Source organism: Caloenas nicobarica, chromosome 19, assembly GCF_036013445.1.
Source record: "Caloenas nicobarica isolate bCalNic1 chromosome 19, bCalNic1.hap1, whole genome shotgun sequence".
NCBI lineage: Eukaryota > Metazoa > Chordata > Aves > Columbiformes > Columbidae > Caloenas > Caloenas nicobarica.
This window is the reverse complement of record NC_088263.1, coordinates 7,622,011-7,642,020: the sequence shown is the minus strand read 5'-3', so window position 1 is coordinate 7,642,020 and position 20,010 is coordinate 7,622,011. Positions and strand designations below refer to the sequence as shown.

General features: G+C 52.0%; 1 protein-coding gene across 2 annotated transcripts in view; it reads right to left on the bottom strand.

Annotated features, from left to right (window-relative positions):
* Nucleotides 1-20,010, bottom strand: part of NTNG2 (netrin G2) — a 44,837-nt gene that overhangs the window by 20,742 nt on the left and 4,085 nt on the right. For both annotated transcript variants that reach the window (XM_065648527.1, XM_065648528.1), the window contains exon 3: nt 3,138-3,781. In XM_065648527.1, coding sequence (XP_065504599.1) covers nt 3,138-3,781 — 644 coding nt within the window. The remainder of the gene's footprint in view (nt 1-3,137; nt 3,782-20,010) is intronic.

Here is a 20,010-nt window from a genome sequence, read left to right as displayed (position 1 = left end):
CAGCAGGAGGAATGTTCAAGCAAGACGAAGCAGCCTGGGGCAGCTGGGATGGACTTTGTGTTGGCACCCCCGGTCCGAGCTGAGCTACAGCCGCCGGGGACATGTGCTGAGCTGCTGTCACCACGCTGGCCCGGGGCACGGAAGCAAGAGGCAGCCACCAGGCTGAGCAGGAGTGGCTTCATCTTTAACAGCAATACAGCATTGAGCATCACGGCATCTTGAGAGTCACCAAGAATGCAGAAAAACGTATCCCTTGCATGTGGAAACTGCTGGCGATTAACCAGCCTCACTTACTCGAGGGGAATGGCTTTGGTCCTCCAGGTTTGGAATGTCTGATCCTGGCTGTTGGCTGGGAGAATTCGTTCTGCTCTGTTAGCACAAATTCTCCACCCTAAGTCATGCGGAGAGCAAAGCCTCCCAGAGCATCTGTGCATGGCACTGGGAACTGCACAAGGGGAAAGCAGGGGAGCGTAGAGGGCTTTTCCCTTCCATTCTTTCATGCAAGCAAAAAGAAGCCAACGAAACTCTCCGAAAGGCAATTGGTAAAGAGAGGAAAGGAAATGCCATTACAAAACTGGAAACCTCATCTTCTTGTTGGTGCCTCTTCGGCCTGAGCAAATCCAAGATGAGGCACTGTTATATGGAGTAACGTGGTAAGTAGCGCTCCCTCCTCCTGCCTTCCTCTGGGGACTGTTCATCACCAGCAGGACGGACAGACAGACAGAAAATGCAGTGGGGCAGGGCAAGACGAAGCAGAGAAATCTTAATAATCAGCCTAAAATTGATTCACTTCTGCTCAATCTGATTTCTCCTAACTGGATCCACATGTCCTGGCCATGGCACATTAACTTCAATTATGGCTTATTAATGTCTCCGTGATGGAGTGTGCCCCACTGAGCATTGCGGTGACTGACGTTATGAAGGGGAAAAAATTACTCCAAAGAGACATGGTGTGTAATGGAAAGAGAACCAGCGGCTTTCATCGTGCTGGCCGTCAGTCCCGGCAGCCAGAAAAAGCTCATTCACCCATTCCTGAGAAGATGACCGAGCTCATTGCTGCACCGAGGAGAAAACTAAGCGGTGAATAGAGATCGGCGGGGAAAAGTCTTTCCGCTTCCCTTCCCCACCCTGCCTGGCAAGCGCACAAGCACACAGGCCAAGGGCTTGGTCGTGTCTATTCCTGTCTTGACTCCTCAGCATCTCCAGTTACTCTGCAGATCAATAGGGACAGGATGGAAGAAGCAAGAAAAAAAAAGGCAAAAAAGATACCAAGAAGAAGAAAGAGAGTAAAAATAAACCATCAGCTATGAACAGGGAACTGGACGTGGCTGAGGCTGTGGGAGGAAGAGATGCAAACGGAGTGGGCAGAGGAGGTTCTGAAGCACCAGCCCATTGCACCAACATCCAGGACGGGAGCAATGACCATCAGGATTCACCAGACTCTCTGGAGATCTGGCAAACTGGCCTACAAGAGGAGAGAAGGCAGCAAACTCCTTCCCCTTCTCCCCATGCCTTTTGCTCTGTCCTGGAAACGGCACCATCCATCCCCAGCCCAGCCCCCCTGCCTCCCCTTTTCCCTGCACAGCGCTGCTGTCAGGCTCACATTGATTTCTCCTCTCTTCCTCTCAATAACCCACCCCTTGTTGAGCCATACACAAGATTTAATTTGGTTTTAGTCCCTGCACTGTAACTGGCTTTGCTTACAGCTGGAATCAGATTGCTTTCCAGTGAAGAAAAAAAATACCTACTTGCTGGGACCAAAATAATTACAGGAGCAGAGTAAATTCACATGAAGCTTCTCCACCTTATACACCACATATCCACAGCTCCTCAGCTGGTCATCCTGCCTTGCCTTGCACCCATTGGAGCTGGAAAGTCAGCCTAGGACAGGCGTTGACTTTCCTCATCCATCCATCCATTCATCCATCCATCCATCCAGGATGAGTGTCCCCATCTTCTGGGGACTGGCCCAGCAAGCAGGGACAGCTGGGGAGAGCTGGAGCAAAGCAAAGCTGGGTCTTGCTGGAGCAGTTTGGGCCAGAAAAAGCAGATTTCCAAGTTTGCTTTGCCCCTGGCCAAGGAAAAGCCCTTTGCTGCTGCATCCCAGGAGGTGCTCTCAGGCAGCTTGTGTTGCATGGAGCCCAGGGGAGCAGAGACAAGGGGGAGCCGCTGCCATAGCTGCTCATCCCAGACAGACACACCAAGAGAGGCTGAGCCCCCCTGCCTGCTGCCTCCCCCCGCCAGAGCAAACGGCTCTCCCAGCCCTCGCTGCAGCTTCCTTCCCCTTGGAGCCTGTTCAAAGCCAGGCTCGGCGGCACCTGCAAAACATTTTTTTTTTGCATGCAAGTCTCAGAAGCAAAGAGTTTGGAACTGACACAAACGGCTCCTCTGTCACTGTGGTGATTCTTGTTAGCAGGGGGTGGGTGATGGGGAGATTCTTCCCTTCTCGCCTGTAAGTCTCGCACAAGCTGGATGGGAAATTAGCCATCTCGGCATTTTTCCACCTTACTTTGCTTTTTCGGTTGATGTCATAACGTAACATATGGCATCGCACAGAGAAAACGAAAAAATAAAAACCAGGAGAAATAAACCCCTTTGTGCCTTCCTGTGCCCCAGATGTGTCGGGGGTTACCCTCACCCCAAACTTCATCTGCTGGAGCCAGGGCTGCTCCAGGGGTGCAGGGCTGATTTGGGATGGCCCATCCTGCTTGTACGGGCAGTGAGCTGGAGTTTAGTAGGTTAAGCCTCATCCCTCACCCCCCCCAGATCCACTAGCATCACACTTGAGGTTTTCGGGCAGAAGTTGGCCATGTTTGCACAGCTGGGGACAGGGTGTCTGAGAGGGACCTCAGACCCCAAGTGTCCATCCAAGCCATGTCCCTGCTCCCCCTGCACCAGCTCTGGGAGGACACAGCCCTTCTCTCAGACACAGCCTTGGAGGTGCCCCAGCCCTTCCCTGCAAGGACACATCTGTTTTATCACCGATGCTGCCCTGCCTGGGGAGAGAGAGGGTATTAGAGGAAGAAACACTGATAATCTTATCGGTCGACAGAAACGCTGATGCTTTAGTTTTCTAGCAGTAACCCTCTTCTCATCCCTCTGAGAAGAGACGCCCAAAGAAATACAGCAGCCGTTACCTGCCGGTGACTTCAATGTTGGAGACGGCATAGAAATACTTGTACAAGTTCTCCCTCTGCACGTAGGTGCCCCCCAGAGCCGGTCTCAGCAGCCTCATCCGCAGGTCGGTGACAGTGAAGAAGTCCTTGAGCCCTTTGGCGCTTTCAAGCCGGGTGTACAAGTTGTCCATGTTCTTGAGGTCAGGGCCAGCGAAGATGGCAAAGCGGTCCCTCACCTCGAACCGGACGGTCTTCTCTTTTTTGGAGCCCGCCCAGCGGGAATACTCCTCCGTGCAGAGGACCCTGTTGGCACTGGTGGTGGAGAGGTCCCGGACCCTCCGTGCTGGCATGCTGAAGGCCTCCATGCAGTCATCTGCGTAATATTGGTACGGGTGCCAAGTCCTCCCGTTGTCCAGCGACTTCTCCAGCATCATGATGGTGGGTCGGCCGTACTCGAAGGTTATCACGATGTCATCTGTCAGCTCAATGCTCTTGTTCCAGGACAGCGTGATGTTGGCCAACAGCGGCTCCGGGTACCGGCGCCACGTCACACTCTGCCAGTACGTGGCCAGCCCTTCGTCCTCGGTGTCGAACATGAGTTTCGGTGGATGGGCCAGGTCGGGGTTGGAGGCGTCGCACTCGTCGCTGCACAGGTACGGGTTCTCCTGGAACAACAACAACGGTCACGAGAGAAGAAGGCAACGCGTGGGCATCGTGTGGGCACCTGGCTGAGCTCGCACCATTACTGGGCCCTGGTTTGAGCTGCCTGTGTCAAACGTTAGCTGCTGGGCTGCACTGGGGTGTGCTGGGGGTCTGGCTCTGGATGATGAACATGAATTGAAGACAGAAATACGCAGCTTTGCCTTTGCTGTAAGAACAGCTGAGCTGTTTCCTTTGAAAGGCTCTTCAGGAAAGGGCCTTTCAATTTGGCACGGGGGCGATTTTCATAGAAAGCGCTTTCCCTGAGGCGGGCTCTGAGAAACTTCGCTTAAGCTCAGCCAGGTTACAAGCCTACGGAAAGCTGTGTTCACCCCTCATCCCCTGCAAGAACCAAATGGCTAAAATCCCCAAAGTACACCCATGCTTCTCATGGCTCCTGATGCCGAATGGGCTGGGGAAATACTGTCCCTGCAGTGCCTCTGAGCACGACTAGAGGAGAGAAACCCCATGTCCCCACCTCCGAGCTGGGACAGGACTGGGCGGCAGCAGGGAGAGGAGACTTTTGTGGTCCTGGGACTCCTGCACCCTAAACACCATCCCCAGCCACTCTCTGCTTGTCCAGGCCCACGGCAAATAGAAGGGAACATCAGTTACTTTCTGTCATGGCAAAAACTGAGTTCTGTAGCTGTGCGTGGCAGCCCCGCTGCCTGCAGGAACAGGCGCTTCCCAAACCACGCTGCCTTCCCCAGCTGCAGGCAGGAGGTGCAACGGTCCTTGTCCACCCGCAGGGACCACGGTGGGAAGGATGGCTCATCCCACCCAGGTGACAATGTCACTTCTTGCCTGCAGGCCTGGATAATGGGAGAAAAGGTCCAGCCATCCCATTTTACCCACAAGTGACAGTGCACGGCCAAGCTTGTACGTTTTGCAGGGACACCCACATGCATCCACATGTGCTGAACTGCACTAAGGACAGATTGGCAAGGTCACGTGGCAAATGCTGAAGTTTTGGAGACGGGCATCAAGGTTACATGTGCCAGTGGGTTTATTGTTCATCGATATGCGTTAACGCTCAGTATTACTGATGTCCTTGGGGCATATGGGTCACACCTTACTTGAGGCTGATGCGGGGCTGTGTTATAGGGGGTACCATCCACAAAAAAACCTCTATGACACACTGTGAATTTTTTGGGTTTTTTTGCATATGAAGCATCTCTCTGTTGTCACTTTACCTCCTTCTCAGACTCAAAATCCAGCCAAACGGAGACGACTGGTACAACAGTGGGCTCAGCTGTGGTGGGACCCTCATCAGGGAGGCAGAGCCACGTGGCAGATGAGGAGGAGGAGGAGGAGAAGGAGGTGATAAAGCAGCTGGAGCTGCTCAGAGCTGATGGCTGGAGCTGAGGAGCCTGCTGGAGCTGAGGAGCCTGCTGGAGCGTGAGGTCTGGCCTTCCTGAGCACACTGGACTTGCAAGATAAGACTGAGCCGCGTTCTGTGGTTTTGTTTGTGAATGTTTTATGCGTGGTCAGGCGCCCACGGGAAGATGCTGTGTGTGTGGCCAGCCTGCAGCACTGGGGCTGTTCGTGTCCCAGGGCTGTGAGAGCCCCATGAGAAGTGGCTGCTCCTGTGTCCATGGCACTGAGGACTTGCTTTGACCTGAGAATCTGTTGGAATCCTTAAGCCCATGACACCTGTGTTTAGGGTGCCCCATGTGTGCCCTGGGCAAAGCAGAGGAAGGGATCTGGCTTGCAAAAATAGGTGCTCTGGGATGCAAATTGTGGTGGTGTGCTATGAACGTGGAAACTGCTGTTTAATGTGAGGTGCTTTGGGAAATCTGGGCTTTGACACTTCCAACTGGGCAACCAGAAATCCTGGGAACTACTTAGAGTTTCTTCTCTCTCTATCTGTAAAATGGGCCTTTGGTGCCTCCTTGTAGCTCGGACACATGCGCTGAATGCGAGCAACTGTTTGCAGAGCGAGTGGAGGCCACAGGGCTGAGGAGCATAGAAAAGCTCAGGAGGACATAAATAATTCTGTCTGCTGAGTAGCGTGCTGTAAATAAGGCAGAAACCTGCTCCACCAGCAGTGGGGAAAAAACAAAATAGTGAGCAGCTGATCTGTACGTGAGCACCAGGCTCCTTTGCAGGGAATGCAGAAGTGGCCTTGGGGAGAAAAGGGGACTCTTGTAAATAAAGCACGAGTTGGTGTATGTGTGTATGAGGGTGCCAGGGAAAGCAGCAGAAGCCCGCTGATAAAACAGGACAAAGCTCATACTGTTTTCAACACTGTCTTGCTCTCAGACGTGCACTTGCCCACTGGTAAAGCCATGAGTGCCGTGCTGGGATTTGCTCCTCCTGTTACAGCCTTAACGTGAGTGACGTGGCTTTTGCCATCTCCGTGTGTGCTGGAGGAAGGGCTGCAGCCGGAGATGCTCAGCTCCGGTGCGGTCCCATCCCCAGAGCTGGCGGGTACCAAACGGATGCTTCGGTTGATGTTTTAAAAGCAAGTGGCTGGAGAGGTTTTTTTATTGGTTTTCACTTGTTTGCAGCTGTGCCAACTGAGCAAAGGAAATCAATGGAGTGCTCAGGTGGATCAGGTCGAGGGGTGAGGGCAACTGCCCAGGAGCTCCTCCCTCTCAAAGAGGAGATGCCCTGAGCGAGGGCCAATGCCGGTTGGGGTGTGGGGGGCCTCTGAGCTGCATTGGGGGTCTTTTCCCGCTGTGACATGCTGTTCCGGAGCAGGGATTAAAAAAACCTAAGGTATTGACATATTTAATATGCTCTCCTGACTTGTCACGTTCAGAGGAATTGTTTGTCTCTGCTAATGAGACACAGCTTCCTGTTGGGGGATGTAGCTGCCTCTTAGCGCAGCTTTACAGCGGTGGCTGATGGCAAAGGAAGAAAAATCCCCATCGGCTGAAGTGCTGGGGGCTCTGAGTGCGTTTCCTGTGCTGAGGCAACATATTGTGTTGTAGTATGATGCTACCGCCAATGTGGTCATACAGATGGCTTAATAGGACAGTCCTGAAAAGACCATCCCGGAGGTCTGGTTTGACTTCTTGTCTGCAGGAGTGCGGTGTCTCGGTGGGCTCAGGTGGGGAATTGGCTTGAGATGGCAGCAGAAAGGTCTGTGATGAACCCACCTTGCTGCTCAGAGCAGCTCTGTATGAGCAGGGCTCTGCGTGCACGGAGCCGTCCTGGGCAGAGCACCTTTGCCGTTTGGCTTTTCCTTGCATGCAGCAGCCGTCGGGGCTCACAAAGCCCTCGAGCTGGTGTAAGATGAATCTCCACTGTTTGCTGCTAGAGCTGTCTGCAGTGTGGCCAGCTTCGCCTTCAGGGTTAGGGACGATGCTCCTGTCAAGGTTTTCTTTAGCGTCTTCCTTAAGCAGCGGCCAAACTACACAAGGGAAGGAATCTGGGACCAAACCACAATAAAAAAAAATTACCCAGACCAGTAAAGGGTGGCCAGGCTGGGAGGTGGGACAGATTTCCCAGGAGCAGCGAGGGAAGCAACCGAGTCTGACAAGCGTGATCCCCCTCCTGGTGTCCCGTCTGGAGGGACAGAGCCGGCCTGGCAGGGGACCTGGTGGGTCAAGAGCAGGAAGAAGCGGAGCCAAAACTCTGCTTGTCTCCCATATGCTGGTCCCAGAGATCAGGGAACGGAGGCGCACAATCCCCGATGGCTCCTGTACATCCCAACCCGTAAGCATGCTCAGCTCAACAAGCCCAAAAATTTCTTCAACCGCCCTGGAGCAGCACATGGCTCGAGAGCTGTGTGGTTGTAACAGGGCAAACGCAAAAATAACCTTTAAGTGACAGCGCTGAAAGGTGGGGGAGAGCCTCAAAAGCCACCGAGTGAGTCACATCACTATGGCTTCCTCTGCTAAAATGAAGTGTTCCTTTTTGGTTTTAGGTTTATTGAATTGTCCTTCTTCCACGGGATGCTCAATGCATTTTCTGTTGGTGGGGTGGTTTGAAGTCGGCTGGGAGGGCAGGGGGAGCGGAAACAGATGGCCATACTTTGGCTGCTCCCTGGGTCCTGGTAAGATCAGTTATAGCGCTGTTGAAACAATTCCAGGTATTATTTTTGAATCTGGTTTCCTCCTCCAAGCCACGTGTCCTCCAAAGAATCTGTCCAAAGTCTCAAGATATTTACATCTTCACTCTAAAAGTCAGAATGCATTAGCCAGGCAAACTTGGTCTCAGCGAGCTTAAAATAAACCAGTTCACTTTGAGTCTCACGCTATTAAATCAGTCATGAGTGTCCTCACGGCAACTAGATGTTGCAGGTTTCCAGCTCTCCACCGTGTTCTCCTGGTTGCTCATTTCTGGAGGGTGCACCAAAGAGCACTGCAACCTTGCTTAGCCCCAGCTCAGCCCACAGGGGCAAAACCCCAGGAGCAAATTGCAAAAGCCTCATTGAGGACGAGTTGTCCTAACAAACGGCACCACAGCAAGATTGTGCCCACATCCAACAAATCGTGGAATGGTTTGGGTTGAAGGGACCTTCGAAGCTCATCCAGTGCCCCCCCTGCCATGAGCAGGGACATCTGCACCAGCTCAGGTTGCTCAGAGCCCCGTCCAGCCTGGCCTGGGATGTCTCCAGGGATGGTTCATCCACCACCATCCTTGAAGGAGGGTTTCTTAAGAAACAAGATATTGCTCTGACAGGCAGGATGACAAGAATCCAGGATGCTGCGATGAAGCTGCTCCCACCTTGCTGAGGAGAAAGGGAATGAGGGAAAACAGCCGCAATAAAAGACCCTGGTTTTACAAAGCCCAGCTGGTTTCTAGGGCTCTTAATGAGCACAAAAAGTTGTTTTGCTTTTTTTTTCCCTGGCAGATAATGCCATTTTTAAGCCTCATAGCATAAAATTATATATTTTTGTAGGTGAAATTACTTGATTAATCATTAAGCTGTTGAATATTTTAAACAAACTAGACATCTGTTGTGAATGGTGAAAGCTGCACAGAAATAAAACTGGAGCTTTTAGGAGATCTCCATGCCAAAGGGAAGCTGGAAAGCAATTGCAACCACTAGATACACAATGAAGAAAAATAATAATAATAAAGGGGAAAAAACCTGAAGATTTGAGCAAGGAAAAATAAGTAGATGATGTGAAGGTTTGTACTGCTTGGCCAAGGATGCTCATCACAGCTCTTGTAACCTGGTGTGATCTGTTTAATGGTATCTTGGCCCAAGGAACCCCCCTGGAGTTGCTTTGCTTTCGGGAGCTGCTCCTGCTTGTGGTGTTTAAGCCAAGGTCTCTGCTAAAACCTAAGTCACCCTGGGATCAACTTGTTTTTAATTGCAATCGGTCTCCTAATAAGAGTAATTGCAAGGTCTCAGCAACTTGGACTAGTTTCAGAAATACAAACTATGTATTTTTTTCAGTTGGGAGGAGGAAACCCTTGGCTTTTTTATAGGAAGATTTTTATCAAGGGGGGGAAAAGTTAAATGTTTTCATTTGGCACAAAGATCTATGTTGTTGGGTGGGTTTCTCTTGGGTCCCTTATTCTGTAGAGGTTTTTTTCCCCCAGAACTGCATCCCAAAGCCCTTCTGCTTCTCCTAGGACACCTACAGCCCTGCCTCTGATTTGGGCTTAAAGATTAGCTGACAAGGTTCACAAAGTCCCTGTGTTGCCTTGCACAGCAACGAAGTACCGAAGTTTGTATCAAATTTCCTCCAGATCCTGCAGAACAATCACATCGGCAAAATTCCTGCATGCACCTGATCCTCCTGCCCTGCTAACATCCCCACCATGGACCAGTGCCACTGCGGGTGTCCCGCAGAGTCCCCTTCCCGGAACAAGCCACAGGGAGAACTGACGGCTGTAGGACACGGGGGTCCCCAATGCGCGGAGGGGGACCAACCCGCTCCATCACTGCCTCTCCTAAACCTATTCCCCCCTAAATTTTATTTTCTCCCCCTCTCTTTCCCCATCCAGCACCAAGTTGGACCCATTTGCACAGGAGGCTGCAGGGTAAAGCTGAAACGATTGTCTCGACGCGTGTGCTTTCCTGCTTCCTTACACTTGGCCAAATTCCCCTTATTCACACCGGGATTGAATCGTGGGGCTTTGTGTCACCTCCATCCCTGCTCCGGCTTTCCTGGCTCTGCTCCGGCTTTGCAGGGATCCCTGTCCCCATCCCTGTCCCCATCCCTGTCCCCATCCCTGTCCCCATCCCTGTCCCCATCCCTGTCCCCATCCCTGTCCCCATCCCTGTCCCCATCCCGGCCAGGCTGCAGGTTTGCTCCGGTGCCTGTCAGCCCCAGGAAATGACTTGCCAGGTAGGGAAATGCTGTTCCTGACCTAGGTCTGGCAACAACTGCCGTTATCTTCCCCACTGATACTGCATTAAATCTATTTTCTGCAGCACAAATTTTTGACAAGGGCCACACTGAGTGACGCGTGTTTTGGGAAACTTCCTTGGTTTTTCTTCCGCTAACTGCTCCAGGATGTGATGATCTTTCCCAAACAGAATTGCATCTACCTGGGAGAAAACACAGGCTTGTCCTAATGTTGTTATAGGGTGTTTTCACTCTAGTTGCTTCTGGCCTGAGGGGTCAACTGCTCTGTCTGGGTTTATGAGAAGACAAGGTGATTTTATGATCAAAAATAACATTTGTGAGTAATTAAATCTTATGCTTCAGGGCATGAACTGTAACTTGCCAGTGGCCAGGATGGGACTCCCAAAGAACTGGAAATACTCTCTGACAATTAATTTTCACTCTATTCATGGACTGGGAGGGATCAGAGGGGTGAAACAGCCGTAATTAATTTACAGCGATTATTTCCAACAGCTGGTAAGTGGCGTAACTCACCAGCAGAGATGGCCGGGAGCACAGAGATAATTGAGGAGAATTACGAGGCCCCTCCTGAGCCAAACAGCCCCGTGCCCGGGAGCTGGGGGAGGTCTGTGCTCTCCTTGCTCTATGCTCTGGGGACACGTGGGGACACCGGGAGCTGTGGGACAGCCACACGGAGCTGCCTGCCCAGGGTCTGCTCCTCTTGCACTAATTACCCCATCCCCTGGTGCCCAAACGGGCTTTTCCCACAGCACAGCTGTGACTTGAACCCAGCAAACATCTCGGGAACAGCTTTGCCTGTGTTTTTTTAGGGAGCCCTGTTGGGGTGCAGGGAGGGGTCCCCAACAGGGCCAGCACCACCACATTGGCTGCCAAGATGCTGGGGGTGCTCCGAATGCAAAATGTGCCTTTTCAAAATGAAATCTTAATAGCTTTCTTCAAGATGATGTGTATCCTCCTATTCTTTTTTTTTTTTTTCTTTTGAAACACCACTTCAGCAAAGCTCTACATATTTTGGATAATCTAGAAGCTCTCTCATACAGTAGAAGATACCGTTTACCCTGAGGCTCCCTGTGCTGCCCAAGAGCCGCTCGGGGATGCTCCCAGCAACCCCCTCACCTGCCCACCCCGCAGGCATCGCTCCCTTCTTCGTGCCAGCCCTCCCAAGAGATGTTGTTTTGAACCAGCCCGTGCGTGTGGGCAGATCCTGGCAAGGCCCCCGCGGTTCGGTGCGGGGTTATTCCACAGCTTCTCCTCCGCAGGGGAAGGGCAGCTCAGGCTGGGAGCCTTGGCAGGGACCGGGATGGGATGCTCATGGTGGGCTGGTGGGGTGGTCTTCTCGCTCCTGTGCCCTCCCTTTGTCGTCTCCCTCCCCGCAGCCATCTGCAAAGGGCTTTTATTAGGGCAGAGACAGCAAAGGGGGAGAAAACCATCCTCGCTAACAAGCTGTTTATAAGCAGGTAAAGGCAGAGCTGGAATGAATTATTAATAGGGTGGAAATGGGGTTCCTCCACAGATCTGCTGCTAATTCTGGCTCAGCTGAATGTCACTCCCTCCATCTCTCCCCGAGCTGTGGTTTGGGGGATTGATTGCTCCTCCGCTTCCGTCCCCGTCCTCCCGGATCGGAGGGTGTCCGAGCACAAGGTCACCCCTCGGTACGGGCACAGGGACGCGTTCTGCCAGCGCGCGGGATTCGGGAGAGCGTGAGTCAGCAGAAAGCGGCACCACCGGCGCTGTGGCACGGCTCTGGGCCAGCGCACGCCGGGACGCGCTCAGCGAGACGCTTTGCTTTGCTTTTTGCCTCTTGCCTTTGGCCTGAAGCAGATACTCGTTCGCCGACCGGCGTGCCGCTCATTCCGGGCTCTCGGTCTCCCTTGGGCACGTCTCTCCGGCAGAGAAGAGATTCAACCCTGACTCGCGGCTGCTCTTCCCCTTCCCCCTCCAGCCTGCTTCTGAATTCGAGATGCGTCTCGTTCATATTTCATCTGAGCTCAGCACTGTGCCCTTCTCTCCTCCAGCTGTGGGGAAACATCCCAGTGCCAGACAGGGTCGTGCCGTAGCAGCGCAATGTCCCATCTCCAGGTGGGGAAACTGAGGCAGGGAGGGATTTCAGGGCTGTTTAGGCTGGAGAAAAGGAGGCTGAGGTGAGACCTCCTCACTCTCTACAACTACCTGAAAGGAGGTTGTAGCAAGGGGGGCAGTCAATCTCTTCTCCCAAGTAACATGCAATAAGGTGAGAGGAAATGGCCTCAAGTTGAACCAGGGGAGGTTTGGATTGGATATGGGGAACAATTTCTTCCCCAAAGGGCTGTCGGGCATTGGAACAGGCTGCCCAGGGCAGTGGTGGAGTCACCATCCCTGGAGGGGTTTAAAAGATGCATGGATGAGGTTCTCAGGGACATGGGGTAGTGCCAAGGCTGTGCTGATGGTTGGACTTGATGACCTTGAGGGTCTCTTCTGACCAAAATGATTCTATGATTCAGGAGCAGGTCCAGGCTTTACTGGGCATGTTGGGGCCTCCATCCCAACATGCTCCCCCGCGCACCTTCAGCTGGGCAAAGCAGTGGATGCTTCACCCAATCTTGACATGAGGGACAAGGAAATCTTGCTCTCACCTCATGCTGTCTGTGAAACTCTGCTTAGTACCTCCATGAAAGGGACATGAACTGATCTTTGCGCTGTAGATGGTGCAACCTCTGTGGGAGCTGATATCCCCAAGCAGCACCCTCGGCACAGAGGGAGGATCTGGAGGGAGATAGTGCTCATCGTGCACAGGGACTGAGCCAAGTCCCCCGGCTGCCCTCACAACACAGCCAGCACCGCTCGTGCACAGACACAAATCCCTTCACGCCCACTCTGGCTAAGCCAGAAACGGTCGGAAAATCCGGTGACACGGTGAATTTGAACCTCCAGACTGAAACCAGCCCTGTCCACGGGTGACCCCTCTGAGAAGGGCCACCGTTTGCAGGGTGACCTCAGGGCAGCACTTCCATTTCCAAAGCCCCAGGATGGCCCAGTAACAGCTCGGCTTCTGCTGCTGGATCCACTGCCCGGCACCTTGTCCTGAGAAATGCCTGTGCAGCCGATTTGTGGGCGATACAAGGGTTAATGCTGCCCGGAAAATTCCACTCCTAAGCAGATAATCTCATCTGCGCTGGGCGCACACACGCGTCGCCCGCAGCCTGGCCTCCCATGGAATCATTTTTTGAGCAGCTCTTTCTTTGCCAGCTGCTAATCCTCCGGTGAGCCGCTCTAACCCCGTCCCTCCTGGCGCCCTGGGCTCACCTCCGCACCCACCTCCCCGCGGGGCTGCACCCCTGGAGCCGCTCCTTCTGTAGGTTTGGGGATTACGGGGTGACCTAGAGCCTGAGATGAGAAGCTGATGACCCAGACACCCCTCAGCCGTGGGCACACGTTCAGAGACTCAGGTGTTTAATCCCACCGACTGCTTCTTAGCTCGCCTCCAAACCCGGACTTTCTGTAACCAAGAGCTGCAAGCTTTGCTCTTCCCAGGGCACTTCCCTGAAGCTCGTCTACAAATTAAACTGCTTGGATCCTGCCCCATCCCTTCTCTGATAGATTATTAAGCCCGTGCATCTTGCTATGGGGCTGAATCCATGTCCGCAGCCCCTACCGGGAGGAGCACAACGGCAGTGACCTGTGCGCTGGGCTCTGAGTGCATTATTGATTCAGGACTAAGAAAATGCTTAGGAAGTAGGAAAAGTGTCCTGCTCTCTAAAAGCTTGTGCGCCTCGTAAGCTCAATACAGTCAGCCTTTGCAGAGAGGCTTGCTACGCTGCTATTAATATTTTATTCTGTAAGAGAGGCCCTGATAGTTTGAATGGGGGAGGGCAGGACGCGGAGGCTGTGGGTGGGAAAGGAGAGGGAGCAGAGATGCTGCTGTGGTCCTCCAATGTGGGTGCGAATCCCACCCAAAGCCTTTGTGGGGGGAGTGTGGCTGGGTGGTGGGTACCCTTGCACCCACCTACCCACCTCTGCTCGGGGCTCCTGTGTCTGCTGCATCAAGCACTCTGCTTTTGCTGTCGCATGCAAAGTATTTGACTGCTTTATGCTCTGTTTTAAGGGTAATGTTTCAGCAGGTGCCTGTTGGTGGCAGGAATGGTGCTGTGGTCAGCCCAGAATGTGCTGTGGCTGCTGTGGGGACTGTCCCCAAGGGCAGGACTGCGATCTGCTTTAGAGGTTCCTCCAAAGCCCCTCAGTGCAGCACATGGAACTGAAGCAGCCGATGTGGCCAGGGACAGGGGCTCAAAAACCCTTCGGCTGGGTGTAAAAACCAGTTGCATCTGTGCTAGTTCTTTTGGGATATTCCCCCAAAAAGGGATGTGGAGGTCCAAGGGTAGACACGGTGGTGGCAGCATCTATGTCGAGCTCAGCTCTGGGTGAGCAGAGACACACTGCCCACGCTGGAGTGCGCAGCTAAACGGGTGCTGAGCTATAGGTACGTGGCTGCTGGAGATTCGTGGCACCGCTCACGGGTGGGTGACCCCGCTGCCCGCTCTGGCACCACGCTGCTCTCACTCGCCTTCTGTGCGAATTGTCGGAGGCAGAGGCTGGAGTCGGACAGAACCCGAGGGACTGGCAGGAAGATGTGCCCGGGGAGGGTCAGGTTGGACATGAGGAAAAGGTTCTTCACCCAGAGGTGCTGGACACTGGAACAGGCTCCCCAGGGAGGTGTCACGGCCCCAACCTGACGGTGTTCAAGAAGAGACTGGACAACGTCCCCAGACACACGGTGTGAGCTGTGGGGTGTCCTGTGCGGGGACAGGAGTTGGACTCAGTGATTCTGGTGGGTCCCTCTCAACTCAGGACATTCTATGAGTCACGGCACCGTGCGTGGAGCTGCTCTGGGGAGCGGATTGTGTTTGGGGTCTAAAACAGTGATCAGGCTCGGCTAAGGTTAAAACTGGACTTGCACGTAGGGAAACCAGAGTGTGGTAGGAGAACACTCCTTCCCATTCAGGTGGTCTGGTCTGCAGGGAGAATTCCTTTTAAAGTTGAATGGGAGATCATATCTATGCTATAGAATATGAATTTAAAGGAAAAAAATAAATAGGAAGGACTTCCCTGAATCCCTTCAGCTTCAACAGTTTCTTATGGAAAAGTCATACACAGAACTGGTGTATGAGCAAGTATTAATGCTGCTCTAAGAGCTGTTCTCCCAGCTCCGGCCACACTCCCCAGCAAGTCTTCAGTCACTTCTCTCCAGCTTTTTCCATCTGGACACTGTTCCCTTTGAAGAGCAAAGCTTTTCTTAAAAGCAGCTTATTCTTCCCCATCTCTTTCAAGGTGGGGGTAAACTTTCTGCTCAGTGTACCAATTAAATCTACTTGACAGCTCAATTTTTATCGCTGTGTCTTTTCCATCAGCAAGTGGAAATGATCCTTGTTAGGGGAGCAGCATCCCACTTTACAACAAGCTGAATCCTGAACTGGGCATTTAAGGAAATTGCTACGGACTGTGAGATGAAATCCCGTTTGCTCAGCACTCTCTAATTTAAAGCTGAATTGTATTCTTTCATTTTCTGTAAAGCCTCTGCTTTTGTAACACCAAGATCCCACTGCACTCTGGAGTAGCCTCTGTGGTAGGAGAGGAGTAGTGTGTAATTTGCTGAGCAGCTAATAACATGCAATCCAAGGGTCTGGCCCCAAGGGCAAGGAGCTGCTGATCTTGACTTCAAATAGCATTCTCTGCAGCAACCGTGATCCTGATAAGTGATTTAGGGCGGGAACAAAACCGAAAGGCTTCAGCCCTTTCTCCCATGCTCAAAAGCAATGCTGCGATGGGTTAGGAAACCTTCATCTGGATGGAAATGGCAGCAGTTGCCTTTTCCAGGCTCTCCTCAAAGGAAAGAGGAATGTTTTCCAGCTGTTAAATTAATGTACTGGAGGGTTCAAGGGGAAAGGGGCTGTTAGCACGCTGCAGATGTGAAAAGAAAGATGCGGCTTTCCATCCCCACAACCCTGACCAGGGTGTCAAGGGCCATTTAACAGCAGAGAGTGGATTTCTTGTGCTGCTGAATTTTGGCATAAAGGCAAAATAATTGTCCCCAACGCTGTACAGGTCCCATAAGGAAGGACAAAGGGGAGCCCTGTCTCTCAGCCCTCTGCTGAGGCTGGGTTTGCAATTAACAGTGGATAGTGCTGATTTACTCAAGGAAAAGGGAGAACATACAGTTGGGTAGAGTTGTATGAGATGGGCTAATAATGTAGGGAAAAGGGTTTCTGTGCAAAAAAAAAAAGTTTGCTTTTTCCAATTTTAGCATCCAGTCCGATAAGAGAAATAGTTCTTTAGCACAAGCCTTATAACCACATGTCATTCAGAAAAGTTTAGCTAAGAATTAAACCAAACATCAAATTTGGCTGAATGTGTAATGAATAAATAAAGCCTTTTCCTTTCACGTACCCGTGCCAAAATCAACAAGCTCTATTAGCTGATGAAACAATGCTGACGCCAAATAAAAATACCCCTGACCCATCAATATGGGCTAAGAGCTCGGCCCTGCATCAAAGAGTGTGGTTTGAACAAGAAATACTGTCTTGACACCTCTGGGGGAGGGGAGGAGTGGAAAAAAAAATCGCTCCCACCCCAGGACGAGCTGGGCTCCCTGTGTCACTGGTGGTGTGGGGAGCTCTCACCGGGGTGTCACGGAGCCACAAAGCCTTTATGTGACGGCTGGTGCCTAAAAGGCAGTCTGCTCCAGACATCTCTCTTATACCATGCCTTGCTTTTGCTAGGATGGCATGGAAACCCCTTGAGCTGCAAATGTGTTTGGAGCAGGGACCTTGGCTTTGGTGTTTGCTTGCTCCCTGCCCTGTGTGTAAATTGCCTGCAAAATGTAGGGTGTTTTTTTTTAATCATGTGTGGAAAAAATGCTGACGCTCGAAACTGAAATTCTCAAAGGTCCCTGCTCGGTATCAAAGACGTGCTTCAGCATCTCAGAGTCTGTCGGTCCCTGGGAACACCCTGCCGGCTGTGCCGCCCTCCTGCTCCTCCCGGGGAGGGTGGGATGGGGAATAATGCCGCACGTCCCCTCTGCAGCTCGGCCTTTCCTCAGCCGTGCAAACCCTCATCATTTGACATCTGCATTTAGCTGCTCCATGCCGTGCCCTGGATGTGATCTTTGAAGTCTCACCCTTCCCTCGACATCCTTGGCTAAAAGATCTGTTCCCTATCAGCTTTCAGTCATTCTTTCAGATTCATTCAGGCTTTTATTTACTTATCCATCTGTCCTCCTGCTCCCGCCACCCCCCCTGCCCTGCCAGAAGGGAAAGTACAATTCATTTTTCAGGTGACCCTGCCAGAAAGCCACTGACATGAATAGGAGAGGGTTCAGAAACTGTGGAAAAAGCAAACCCCCCGACTTCAATAAGCAGCAAAACGCTTCCCAACCAGAAAGGAGCAGCCAGATGCGACTAGAATTGCTGTAAAACAGAAAAAACAATCCTCCAAATAATTCCTGCAATCCCCCAGACGCCTCCTTTGCACAGAACTCTCTGTGAGTGCTGCTCGAAGTTGTTAGAGCCGCAGCAGCGATCCCGCGGGCTGTGCGATGCCTCCCGGTACTGGTACAGCCCCATAGGAAACACTTGACATCTTCCCAGGTCCTGACTTTCACCAGGACTCTCCTCCTCCCCCTGCCCGCAGCGATGTACCGCATGGGGACATCGTCCAGCTCCCTCGTGTCTGGCTGCCTTAAGCACAGAGGGATGCTTGTGTGTCTTCAATTTTTATTTGAGTTGTCTGAGCAGCGCAGGTGTCCCGCTAGGCTGTGCTTAATTCTGAGTAACATTAGTTTAATGGCACAGACAGTACCCTGCTGCTTTGAAAGACACCTAAGAAAGCAATGTAGTCACTGCGAGAACTTCCCCGCTGGAAAGCCATGGTCCTATGAGAAACCACCTGTTACATAAAAATAATTAAAACCTGAAGGAAAAGGGTAACAGGACACCGAAAGGCACCCGAGCAGCTGCGCAGGGCTCGTGTGAGCACCAGCCCTCCCCTCTGGCAACAGGGACCGGGGCTCGGAGGTTGTAACGATCGGTGGGCAGCGCCATCGATTTTTGTCCAGCGCTTCCTTTGCGCAGGGGTAGCAAAAACTCCCCTCGCATCCTCTGCGCATCAATAGGTGTCAAGTCACCCCCCCCCGGACCGGCGATGGAAAGGCCACTTCTTGCTGATTCCGCTTTCTCCTGACCATAAGGGGATGCTCAGCAGTAAGTGGCCACGTGTCATTCTCTGTGACAGAGGCCGTGAAAATGTCCCTTGATGGCCTCTTGGCACACACCGCTTGAGTCCTTAGGCTGGACTACAGCCTGGGTTTATGCTGCAGCCACCTCCTGCCCTGTGCACTAAGTGCTGGGGGGCTCCTTGCTCACCTCAGCAGGGCTGCTCTTCATCTGCTTCCTTTCTAAAATCTTTTAATCCTTTGGAGAGGACAGTGCTGGTGTAAGACGGGGGGGAAAGGGCCATGAATACAGTGGGACTTCATAAACCTATCCCAAAAATCTAAAAAAAACCCCAAACCCCTTGCAATATATAACTCCTGCTCTTGGCTTGGTTCTTCATCAGGGAATTTCTTGAGGACGTTGCTGTGAACGCCGGTTTCTGTTTTGGGAGATGAGAGCTGGGCCAGGCGCGTACCCCGGGGTGAGGCAGGGACAGGAAGACAAATCCGTGTTTGGCATTTGTGTAACTCCCATTCACGGCTGTACACGGTGTTTGCAAGTGTTACAGCACATGGCAGGCGTACGCTACGAGGAAATAGTGCTGGTGCCCAGAATAGAAAGATTTTTAGCTCAGTATTGACTGAATCAAGAGATGCAGAGAGCTGATTGCAGTTTGTGTCTTCTGCTTCTTTGGAGGTCAGTGGAGCTGAAGTCTGGAGCATCCTTAGCCAGAAAGTGTTTGCAAATAGCTGCAGTGAGTGTAGCGGAAAGCAATCTGGTGGCATTCACCTTTTAATCCGTCTGCAGCCAGGCAGATAAATGGAAATCCAGACTGACCCATCAATAGTTAACTGTTTTATTTGCAATCTTTGACTTAATATTTCTTTTCAAATGATCTTTTAAGAGGAAAAGCTGCTACTTATCTGGAATTAGTGAAAATGTCTTCCCTGGTACTAATGAGACCCCTCAGACCAGAGGGAACTGGGTAAATACTGGCGGCATGTTCTGATGATCATAAATGTTTGGCATCTCTCGGTATCAAAGCAGCGTTCTTCTCGTGGATTTTCAGGAGATGCCCTGAGCTGGTTGGGCTCAGTGTGTTTTCTAGGTGGCAAACTGAGGCATGGGCTGTACAAGTTTGGGTAATGCTGGCACATAGAAAATGGGACTCCCTCCACTGATTTGGAGGGAGAACTCCCCTTCTCATTGTAGGTAACAGAAGAATAATACACTTTTTTAGAAGACACTTTGTCCAGTGATCACCCCAGTGCAAACCCTGTCAGGCTGGGCTGGCTTGGTCCCTGTGCCTTGAATGTGCGCTCGGACCCCTCCTGGAGGACATTTGGGAGGGGAAGTTCCAGCCATGCTGTTCTGCTCTTTGCTTTGACTCCTGAACTCTTTTTAACAACGTAAAGCCTTGTGAATTATAAATCAAATGTTCCTGCTGAGCTTTGTGGTGCATGGAATGAAATGCGATGATTAATATTTAAGAGAAAATAACTTAAAGATTTTAACTACAAGGGCAAGTGTCTGTCCACAGAGTCTCTTCATGTAGAGGCTAGCAGAGAGGGAGAACCGTATTTTCAAGGACTACGGTGAAATTTGTGGCTGTCGGACCAACCACCGGTGTGCGGGGCCACGCTGTCCCCACCGCCCTGCCCCTCGCTCTCACTCACGCCAAGACGATGTGTCCACCTCTGATTAAACCCCGGTGCCTCTGCAGCCTTTTGGAATGGG